Raw genomic sequence first — 11,596 nt, 5'->3', positions numbered from 1 at the left:
GGGGGCCAAAGAGGGTCTGGTTACAGGCTCAGTTCAAAAAACTTCTCCCGCTAACACTCTTCTGACACACCCACCCCCCAGCCATTGCAGAAAAGTGATCTCTCTGCTCTTAGCTCTGTGCCTTCATAGTTGGGTGTGTAGTTAGTGACCCAAGTGCTCACAGATACCCCTTTCTTACCCTCTGCTCTGCCTTGACTGAACTTGAGTCAGGCTTCTCTCCTCCCCACCCAACCCTGAACGTTAGCTTGCCTGCAAATCTGAGCAAGCACTAAAATGCACAACATGTTTCCTTGTTCGCTTACTCCCCAAATCCGTGGACCACAGAGACGCATTCTTGTCAAACCCCGCAGGTCAGTCATGCCTTCGGTCTACTTCCTCTCCTCTGCCCAACTTTCCCTTGCCACGTATTCCCCTTAACCGTATCAAGCCTTTTTTTGTTTGGCTTTGAGATGCTTACAGATTTCTGAGATCAGAGCTCTCTCTATATTGCAATAGTCTTTCTTTCTAATTAAAGTGTCTCCCTATCTAAGTCTGGATTTTGTATTTATTTTATTTTTTGACGTTAGCTTGTAGCTAAGAGTGATTTCAGGTAAGTCTGAGCCCCCACTGGTGGGGAATGAAGTCTTGGGGTCGGGGTATTTGCGTTTTTCTCGGGAAAGGCAAGGAGATCTGACAAGCTTTCTTTTGAACTTCAACTTTCCAAAGGGGAATGGATTTCTAAATGAGGAGGTTCAAGGCTGGCGCTGTAGGGGCCGCTGGCAAGGCCAGGGAATTGTTGGTTGAAAAGCTCAATAGGGATCCCTGCTAGGGGCGAGGGGTGCGCTTAAGGAACGGTTTGGGGGAGGAGAAGGAGCAGCGAGGGATGGGACGGGCGGGGGCTCGAGTGGATGGTACGTGAAGAGTTACTGGAAAGGGCGCTTCCGTGGGCGAGCTGGGGGTGGGGAGGTGAAGGGTGGTCTCAGAGCCTCAGCGCTGGGAGGTCGTGGAGCGGCGGCACGGGCGGCGGGAGCAGCCGCAGCGACAGCGAGCGGGACGGAGTTAGGACCGCTCGGAGCGCCCAGGTCTCGAGGTAGCGTAAGGTTTGCAATCCTTCCACTTGCTGGCAGTTGCAGAAGATCTGCTTTTAAGTGAAACGTTCGAGCCACCCCTCTGAGGGCTGCGGCTTCCCGGGGCTCGCTTCTTTCTCTCTCTCTTCACCGGCCCTCACGCTCACTCTTTAATTTGCACGCACCCCTAAGTTTGCTGAGAGCTTGCTGCCCGCTCGGAGCCGCTCCGGCCAGGCGCCGCGGGCGGGGGCGGGGAGCCCGGGAACCGCAATCCAGAAGCGTCGTGGGCCATGTATATTTCATCAAATGGACTTTGGGTGCGTCGCGTCTCACAGCCATCAACGCTATGTGCGGTGACATTTCTGACTTGAGTGGAGGAATGCGCGAAGGAAGCCCGGGCGAAATTGTTACTAGAGGATCTTCTTGGCGCCAATGCTAATTGTCCTGATTTATGTCCCTTCTGACTAAGCTCAACGTCTTCATCTGAAATAAAATGAAAGCTGTGCCAAGCGGGGTAGAACCGCCCGGCCGCTGGTTCTGATCCCCAGGAATCAGGAAATCGTCCTGCAGCTGAAAAAAAAAAAAAAAAAATCCCCCAGTAAAAGTTTAAGGCGAGAAGTGGCAGAGGCAGTGGCGCGAGGAGGAGCGGAGGAGAGCCGGCAAGCGGGGGACTGGGCTGGCAAGACCTCCCGAAGGCTGCGATTTCATTATTAATATCACTATATTTTTGGAGGGAGAGGCACCTTTCTCATCCTCTCTTCCTCTCCGCCCACCCCTGCTCCCTCCCCCTCATCTACCTGTCAAAGTCACTGATCTTTTGCATTTCGGAAGAGGACGTCAACGGAAAGGAATTCCCCCTCTCGGCGAGGGCTCCGAGAGGGGGCGACGCACAGGAGGCTCCCCCTCTGGGGCCCGCGACCAAGGTAATTAAGCGGCGGGGAGTGGCGGGCCGGCGCGGGGCTGGGGGTCCGCAGAGTCCTCTCCCACGGCGGGCCGGGCGCGAGCGGGACCCCGGGGCTGCTGCTGCGGCGGCGGCGGCGGCTCAGGTCCACACCCCACCCCTCTCGCTCCCCACGCGCCCGGGAGGAGGCTCGGCGGGAGCTGCCGCCGCCCGCCCGTGCGCCGCCCGCGGGCTCCGCTGCTGCGGTCGCCGCCCGAGGCGCACCCGGCTGGGCAGGGCCGCCGCCCCGCGCCGTCGGTCGGCTCCCGGCCGGCGCAAGGGCAAGCGGGCCACACGGTAAGTGCAGCCGGCGTCCCCCTCCTCCGGAGACCCGCGCGTCTCTTCTTGGCCCCTCTCCCCCCACCCCCAACCCCGGGCTCCCTCCCTCCCTCCGCCCCCTCCCCCCCACCCCGCCCTTGCGATCCACAGGCGGGAGGGAGGCTCCGGGTGGGCGAGGAACTTTGCGAAGCGCCTTGAGGAGGCAGCGCGCGGAGCCGCGGCGCGCACACAACCCGCACACTCTCACACCCACACGCGAGTCTTCCTGGGTGTGCGCCCCGAGCGGGTTACGTGTCTGTGAGTGTTGCCTCCGGAGCCGGGGCGCGGGGTCTGTGCCTCGGCGGACTCACGGACCGGCACCCTGCGCGCTCCCCCTCTCACGCGCACACACCTGGCCACACACAACGCGCCAGAGGATTTTTTTTTTCCTTTTGCCAATTGTCTTTGCTTGGGGAGAAAACTTGCCCTCTTGCCGGCCCTGTGGAGCCGGTGGCCACACTGAGAGCTTTTGAAGTCTCTTTCTTTTAATCTCCGTTATTGGTGCGAGATTAAAGCATTACTATCCCATGGTGTGCAGCTGGGGAGAAGGGAAAATTCAAAGAGGGAAAGACTTGATGTAGGAATGCTGTGTGGAATATTTTGCTCAGATTCTTTGCTGGCATGACTTTAACCGGTTGGTGCAATCGTCTAGGGACACTGAATTCCTGTCCTATATGGATCTGTGGATATCTATATATAATACAAATAATCCCGAATATTATTGGGCCCAAAATAACCAATTAAGTGATTCATACACGCGAAAAGTTCGATAAAAAAAGAAACTGCGCCCTCTGCTGTTTATTCTAGTAACCTCACCCGGGGACCTCCACCCTCCACCCCATCCACTTAGGTTGTCATCTTGCAGGGCTTGCAGGAAAATTCCTAGCGGGGATTTTAAAGGAACTTTATTTGGAGAAGTCGGAGGTTGCGTTCCCATCGTCGCATCAGGTATAGATTTCCGAGAGTAGAGGCTTTTGTTACCCAACTCCCCCTCCATTCTTCTCTGCACTCTGAACGGTAATGGAGCCCCTCGTTATCATAACAGTTTGTCAGTCTTTGGAATGGAAAATTCTGAGTAAGATTCAGAATTCCACCAAGCATATGGCATATCTGGCACTCGTATTGCTCTAGAAATAAGGCCCTATTTTATGACTGAAAACACTAAAAGTTTTCCTATCTTACAGAAATGGTGATGGGGGGGGGGGGACTACCCAGAAAGATCCTCCAACAAAATGCTTTATTCAAATTTACATAATGGTTAAGCTTGTTAGAAAAAGTTTCCCAGAAATTGTCTTTTCCGGAGACGGGACCAGGTTTTTCTGATTTGCCTAGACCTTGAGAGTATCTCTAACCTGTGGGGAATTAGCAACCTCAGATTTCATTAAGTATTTTGAACTGTATCACTTTGAATGTCTTATCCTCCCCCCCCCCCCTTTCTCTTTGGCAAAGGAAAGGCCGTTCAATAACTGTCCAAGATTCTTTTGGAAGATAAGCAACTTTCAGTTTTTCATGAAGATAAAATTTGGGCCTTTGCATGTGGATAAGGATACAAAGGGGAAAAAATGCATCAAGTGTTTTACACTTAATGTTGTTACAGTTTATAAACGTAAGGGATGTATTTCCTTTTCTCTTCTGGAACCATGAAGTGACATCTGTTTCGCCACTAAAGACCAACATGAGGGCATTCAGAATTCCACATACTGGCTATTAATTTGGTGATATTTCCTACTGTGAAATTTAAGAGATATAATCCTAAAATTTTGTAAGAAAACAATTTATTTGCACACAAAGCTTTTTTTTTTCTATTGAAATTTTTGTTTTGTCAGCTTTCACATGGCATGTGTGTTAAAGTGATTCAGGTTAGCTTTTTTAGGAGGAAGCCAATGTATTTTGCAGTTTCCTTTTGTATATTTGCAGTTGGTGCAACTACTTGTCTGCTTCCATTATTATTCTGAAAAAAAAATATGTCAAAGAATTAAACCATTACACATTTAGTTGATATGTTTTCTAAGTGTTGTAAAGATTTGGAGAGTTTTGGAGTTACAAGAGCATCAGGGCGCTTGGAAAGAAAAAATTTCATGCAACTCAGAAAGTCAATTATTGTGTTAACAAAAATGTGTGTGTGTGTGTGTGTGTGTGTGTGTGTGTGTGTGTGTGTATCATATTATAGGTCAGTAAGAGATGTAGCATACTTTAAAAAAATAATTTCATCTTCAGAATCCAGAGTTTTGTTTCAGAACTTCAGGTGGGTGTACATTTTCTTAAATGTGTGTTTGAAACCTTGGATGTCTGAACTTCCCTATGTAAGAAGGCAAGATTTGCTGTTGTATGGGAATGAAACCCCAGATTTCTTCTAGGCTTAACTGATTCTGAAATAATTTTATGTATTATCCCATCCCCAAACATCCTGCCAAGTATATGCTATCTGATTTCTCTAATCATTCTTCCGTCTGTGAAAACCGAGATTTTCAAATACGAAGGTGTGCTATTCGGTTTTATTAAGAATCTCATGATAGGCAGTTGCTCATAATACCCAATCAAGAATGAATAAGATATGCCAATGGCGTTGTAATACATGTTAAATTCCTTACATTTTGAGAGACAGTTAGCAAAAGGATAGAAGCAAATTGTTTCCCATTAAGATGGCTAGGAAATGCTTTCTTCACAACAAATAAATAAATGCAAAGAGCATTCAGCATATCTTAAAGGTCTCGTCTAGTCCATCTCATTATGACAGTGTTTGAATCTGCTAATTTTGGTGGGTTATAGAATTTGGGTCGTATCTTTATCTCTTTATACTTTTCACTCAATGAAATGTGATGATAGTCCATGTTCTTTTTGTTCCTTCCCATTCAGAAACATGCATATTTATAAAAGTCTTAATGTCTATGAGGAATGAGTCAATAGCTGTCTATTTCAGGTGCCCCCGAAGAGCTGAATATTTATGGAATAAATAGCCTACTACCACCAACCCCACCTCCTAGTGAAATTATATAATAAAACGAATGAGCTGGAGTTAACAGATTTACTGTCAATATTTTCCTCTCAGTTGATGAAATTGGCGATTGTTTTTAGAATATAATTGTCTATAATTTTGATCATTATTACTTCCGTGTAATATTTTGTAAGGCTTCTCTTCTAGTGAGGGAAAGGGCCTGTGAAGGATCTTATGCAAAGTTAATCCAAGGTGGAAGGGAATTAGCTACAGAAGCCGGGAGAAAGATGTCTCATGGATGCAAAGCCATGTTATAGCCCATTTTAGTACAGATCAGTAATATCTGTCAACTTGAGGACATGACATAATTTTATGTTTTTACATTGGCTCTGCACATTTATATACCAGTGAGAGTCTTTGGAGTTCTCATAGCATATTAGTGGTTATTTTTTATCAAAGAGGACTTCTCAGTACTTTAGTGTGTAGGTAGAGATGATGGCATTATTTGAGTACAGTGAGTTTCCAAGATGTGCAAAGCAAAGAACTAGAACTGGGGCTGCCCAGAGCTCTTCTGAAGCTGCTCACATTTAGGTGATGCAGACACCTGATACAATTGAAAGCCCATATTATTTGGCAATCAGTTCAGTTATGGGCCAGAAGGGGTTGGTTTACTATATTAAACCTTCAAATATGTCATTGACTGTCTTTCTCATAATCCATTTGCTTCGATATTTGCTGTGATGACCTAGCTTTTAAGAAGCAATTGATGATTTTAACCTGGTTGAAAGCATAGCCAGATGGGAACCAGTGCCATTAAGACAATAGAGGTTAGGGGGTAAACAATATTCTATTTTCATATCATTTTGTTTTCTTTGAAAACTCCATAATTATACTTTAATGGCAACTTTTCCATTTTGACAGAGGCTTCCTTTCCCACTGTGTGTCATGACAGTTCACAAATTTAATTTCTTACTAATTTTAAATTAAGAGGAATTTCTTTGAAGTGTATGTGGCACTGAAAAAAGTAAGGAGACCTTATATAAAGAACACACGCTAGAATACATGCTACAAATACAAAAATTAGAATGAAATTAAGCAATTATGTTAAAGAACAGCTTAGTGACCCTCTGCTCCTGATCTGTAATATGCGTGGTCAATATCTTTTTCTGTGTCAATGGGAGCTCATTAAATGTAAATTCTGCAGACTAACTGAGCCATGCCATATTAGTGCTTGCCAAAGCTTGACATTTTTAATACATTAATAATATGTCTGTAATGTAATGGAAAACTATTAATCACAACTGGTTATGTGCCAGAAATTTAAGCTATAATTGGCTGCTTCTTGTCAAGAATGTCTGTCGCACAGTCCTGCAACTGCCTAATATTCAAATATCTTGCACTCCTCTGCGTTTTTCCTTGTCAGTGCTCTAAATTCGATCAATGGTGTAGTCCATAATTCTGTGTAATGACCATCATTATAATTCTGCTATACTTTAATGAGAATTCGTTCTATTGGGATTGCTGTTGTATCAGGAAACAGTAACAGGCTCACATACATTTCCTTAGTGTCCAAATTTTTCACGTACAGCCACCTGGTCATCCTTTATTTTGTGGTTGTAGTAAGGCAAATGTGGATAAAGAAAGGGATATAAGACATAAATAGATTAGGGGATAACATTTACTGTTTAACAAAAAAACTGAAGATTAAGCTCCAAGAGCATTCAAATATATACTTAAGGTCACATTTGAAAAACAGTATTAAAAACTAATTCATAATTTTCACTTGGTTCACACTCAGAGCAGTCCATTCCTGGCCTTCAAGATTATATTGTTCTTGATAAATAAGTTGCTAAGTATTTGAAATTAAGAATTGAAGTTAATAAGTTCTAGTCTAGTAGATTTTACACTTCTGCTGTCTGTTGTGATGCCCAGCTCCCCTACACCCCATGAGAGTCTTCTTGTGATAACAAAGTAGTACACACAGATGAAAATGCATCTAGAAAATGTGCATGTGTATTATTTTCACAACCTTTTCAGATTATTAATTGTCAAATTGTTGGATGTTTCTTAAAATATCAACTTAAAATTACCACCAAATCTGAAAAAGCAGAAGGCTGTGCTAGCCACAACACATGCTTCTCTGCGATTTTTTTCTTTTTAGCTTAAGATATCAAAATGTGCCCAACACGGTATAGTACAGTCTTTATGTTACAAGGAGGAGGCAGATTCAAATCAGCAGTTTATACATGTTTAGACAAACTGCTAATTATTGCTTCGTAGGAACCCAAATATTCAACACTTTTCCTAATAGAAAATATCACAAATTGCAGCTGGATGATAACATTTTATGAATTGAATATAATGAAAATTGCACTTGCATCCATAAAGCAATTATTATAAATTACTTTGCTATGGAAACACTATTCAGCCATCCCTTGGCATTTCATAGTCTCTGTGGCTTAGTTCATTTTAAGATGGTGCATTATTTAAATATATTGAATTCCTTTTACAAGATTGTTTGAAGATAGTGAACTTCCCTATTTAAACTGCTTAATGTGAATTAAAGGGTCTGTAATGGTATTTTCTAAACTGTGGGCTTTTTTGTCCTTTTCAATTGTTTAAAAAATAGTTAATTATTGGGACTGTGACACGATGAACCAACTAATTACACAAATACCTCTTTTTTACACCTGGGTTCCAAATGTTATTTTTTGTTTAGATTTGGACAGTGATCTCTAAAGAGAAAAGTTGCCAGTTAAACTCACCAATGACTAGTACTCATAGTTATGTAGGCTGCATTATCGGTTGACCAAAAGTACTTTTTAAACAGTAATTTTTATTTTCTGTTAGAATTAGTGCCATATTATTCTGCTTCATGGCCTGTTAACTCACCCTCAGCTGTTTTTATATGTGCATTTTAAATTGTGCATTTTACTACAGAGCTTTTAGTTTTAAGGCAGCGTATAATATTCGCCTTTGGGACAAATTCTCTCCTGTTACAGAAAGTAAGTGCAAATGCAGATGTAATGGCTATAAAAAGATGTAAGAAAATAGAAAATTCTTATGAAAGGAAAATTTCCTCCTTTGGTTTTATTTTTGAGTATTTTTTCCAGAGAGCCAAGTTATCTTTATCACTAAATGCAACTAAACAAAAGAGGCTAAATTCTTCCATATAATGAGCAAATCCAGAGGGACAGCCTTGTGCCAACAATGCCAGTTTTCACTCGGGCTAACAAAAGCTAAGAAATGTACACGGAATTTAGAGATTTTTAGGGTCTCTTTGCCAATAGACAAAAGGCATACAAGTAGTTGTCACTTCTTTGTCATTGTTATAAAAGCGTTCATTTTCCCCCATTGTTCTCCTGTAAGATTTTCTAGCATTGCAATCCATGAGAAATGTTTAAATCTAGCTGCTTGCTCTCAGTTTTGTCAAGATGGAAATATGATTTTTGAAGCGAAAACCTGTAACTCACCTGGAACATGCACATCTGTCTTTGTTACGGAAGAGTTAAGTCCTTCGTATCAAAATTCTCCCCAATGTGAATGATTTCTGTGGTTTGCTCATTCTAGCAAAGCATCGGCGTAAAGGTTATCCATATTACACCAATTTGCTTTATATTGCATCAACCCTCCCAAATGTCAACATATCAAACATTTTGTAATGCATCGATTCTGGGGCAATAACTTTTACTCTTCCTGTTTCTTAAAGGGTGTTGGTGCCAGAAGGAAAGAATGATTGATGAGAAGCAGACACCGGGCTATAGACACTCATCCTTTTGCTTCAGATACTATCAGTGCATCTGAGCATCCCTTGTGAGCCACGAGCACTGAGGATCACCCAGGGTTATCGGATGTACAACGGCAGAGCCATCACATCGCTAAATCATCCTTTGCTCCTGGACATCTTTTACAAAAACCAAACTAGACCTGAGTGTAATAGATACGTTCTAGGACAACGAAAAAGCTGCACGTTGTTGGTGATGCCTACCGCACAAGTATGTTAGACTTCCACCCAAATCCTCGATATACCTGAACACGCACAATATCAACCCTTGGCTTTTAGATTTGGAATCTACATTGAGATTTCATCCTCTTTTTTTTTTTTTTTAATATATAGACTTACCTACATATACACATATATGTATATGTAGAAGGGACATAGATCACAAATAAGCAAACCCTGCTTTATTACCACAAAGATTGCCAAGAATTTAGAGATGTATTTGTCAAGATTCCTGTCAATTCATGCCCTTTGGGTTACAGTGTCCTCAGTGATGCAGCCCTACCCTTTGGTATGGGGACATTACGATGTGTGTAAGACTCAGATTTACACAGAAGAAGGGAAAGTTTGGGATTACATGGCCTGTCAGCCGGAATCCACGGACATGACCAAATATCTGAAAGTAAAACTGGATCCTCCGGACATTACCTGTGGAGACCCTCCTGAGACATTCTGTGCAATGGTGAGGCAACCCTTTTGAATAGAATGTTTCATATTAAGTGGAGGCATGTCATTTACGTGTACAGATGTGGTGAGTGTGAAAACTCAAGCAATGAGCTGAATCTGCTGGTGGCAGATTGGTGCTAATAGGCTAGCTTTCTTCTCGGTGGAGGTTTGCAGGACCTGGGATTACGATTCGCAGGGTGATTCATGCACTGGAACGTGCCTTCTGCCTTCCTTACAAACCGAAGCTTCCACTGAAACAGGCATACTGTATATAACTGAGAAAAGAAAGAGTTAGGCTGAGGGTTCAGTTTCAGATTGGAGTCTGGGAATATGATTAGGCCAAATGTCCTATAGTAAAGGATAAAATCCATTGGTAAACCAACTTTAGAAAAACAAAGTTCTCTTCACATGCCTGTATAGGGCCACCCTTGAGGTTCATTGTTCAAGGCTAGGTTAGAGTTCATGGTTTTCCTCATCAGGAAACTGATGTGATGTGGAAGTCCTTGGTTAGGAGGTCAGTGAGAAGAAAAGCAAAGAAGAGAGGAGGTAATGCCTCCAGAAAAGTCTTGTTTGTCAACTCATGTGGGGTCCTTATTTTCAAGGGTCCTGGTTTTCTATGGGTATTTTAAATACGAATGTTGGAATGTTGAAAGCATATTTGCTGAAAAGTAGTGACCTTGGCATACAAATTCAGACACTATCCTTTTGAGAGGCCAAGTTAAAGAATTCATTGTTTTTGTTGTGTACATCAGTCTTTTCCGGGGTGAAAAGTTAAATGTTATGTGAAAGAAGAACTTTGGAGTGACACATGGGATTTTCACTAAGGACATGGTTGAAAGTTTACCTAAAGGTATTAGTCACGAATTTGGTGATTAAGCTGATGTAAATTAAGGTGCTAGAGAGTCCAGATAGTGTGTTCATTTAGTTTATGTCATTTTTTTTTTTTATTACAGGCGGTCTTTATTTGGTAGAGGAATTGTGATCCCATTTTTCCCCATGTAACAGATATAATCATATGGCAGATTTTAATAGTATTCTTATCTGACTTTATTATCTTGAACCCGGCCTGGCATTTTCAGGATAGTGAAACTATTAATCAAAGTAGCATCTGTTCACAGTCCCCAGTGAGTTAAATTAACATAAGATCATCTTAGACCTAGCACTGTGGAAAAGGTTTTGTAACAGGAAACAATTTTGAGCAATAAAGAGTGTTTTTACCTAAAAGCTAACGGCTTGCCATTTTTCAGAAGTGCCTTTGGGGACTGGTTTGAATTATAGTCTAAACCTGATTTTGTGGAGGGTGAGAAAAAGATCTTGGCTATTAGGTGTCACAATGACTAAAGTGCCCTGAAAGACTAAATATTTCAAAGAGAGGACCCGTCTCTCTGGGAAACAGGTATGTGCTTTGCAAAAAAAACCCAAAAAACAAAAAACAAACCAAAAAACCAAAAAACGTACATTTTAGAAACCAGAGACTTCTAGAAGAGTACTTCATTCAAACACATTAGCAAAACTATAATAAATCTGTAAAAGAGCAGGGACATTTGTTGGCTTTGTGTAAGGTCTTTGATAATCTCTCATAAAAGGTCAAATTTAAGATCTCATTGCAAATTTGGAGGGAAATTGCTGTGCAGGTGATAAGTTGTGCACTCCTCACAGCAGAGAATGAATTCTGGGCCAACTCTTCATATTATGAAGAACACTCTAGCTCTATATATTGGTTTGTATGACACTTGTAGCAATATGCCTCTTCTGGAATTGTTTAATAATTTACAGATTGAAGTAAAAGAGCAGACATCTTTCTGCAGTGTGCCGTTTCCACTTGCATAGGTCCTGTATAGTGTGTTCAACCTGTAATTTAAATTTTTTTTTCAACGTTTTTTTTATTTATTTTTGGGACAGAGAGAGAC

The 11,596-nt window shown here is 42.3% G+C and overlaps 1 protein-coding gene across 1 annotated transcript in view; it reads left to right on the top strand.

Annotated features, from left to right (window-relative positions):
• Positions 1-916: 916 nt before the first annotated feature.
• The window catches only part of NTNG1 (netrin G1), a 288,466-nt gene continuing 277,786 nt past the window's right edge, over positions 917-11,596 (top strand). Inside the window, exons 1-2 of the mRNA XM_049616687.1 lie at positions 917-1,969; positions 8,949-9,702. Of these exons, the coding sequence (XP_049472644.1) occupies positions 9,457-9,702 (246 nt within the window). The 5' untranslated portion in view covers positions 917-1,969; positions 8,949-9,456. The remainder of the gene's footprint in view (positions 1,970-8,948; positions 9,703-11,596) is intronic.

This window comes from Panthera uncia, assembly GCF_023721935.1.
Source record: "Panthera uncia isolate 11264 chromosome C1 unlocalized genomic scaffold, Puncia_PCG_1.0 HiC_scaffold_4, whole genome shotgun sequence".
Classification (NCBI taxonomy): Eukaryota; Metazoa; Chordata; class Mammalia; order Carnivora; family Felidae; genus Panthera; species Panthera uncia.
Note: the sequence above shows the minus strand (reverse complement) of the source record. Positions and strands in the feature narration are given on the sequence as shown.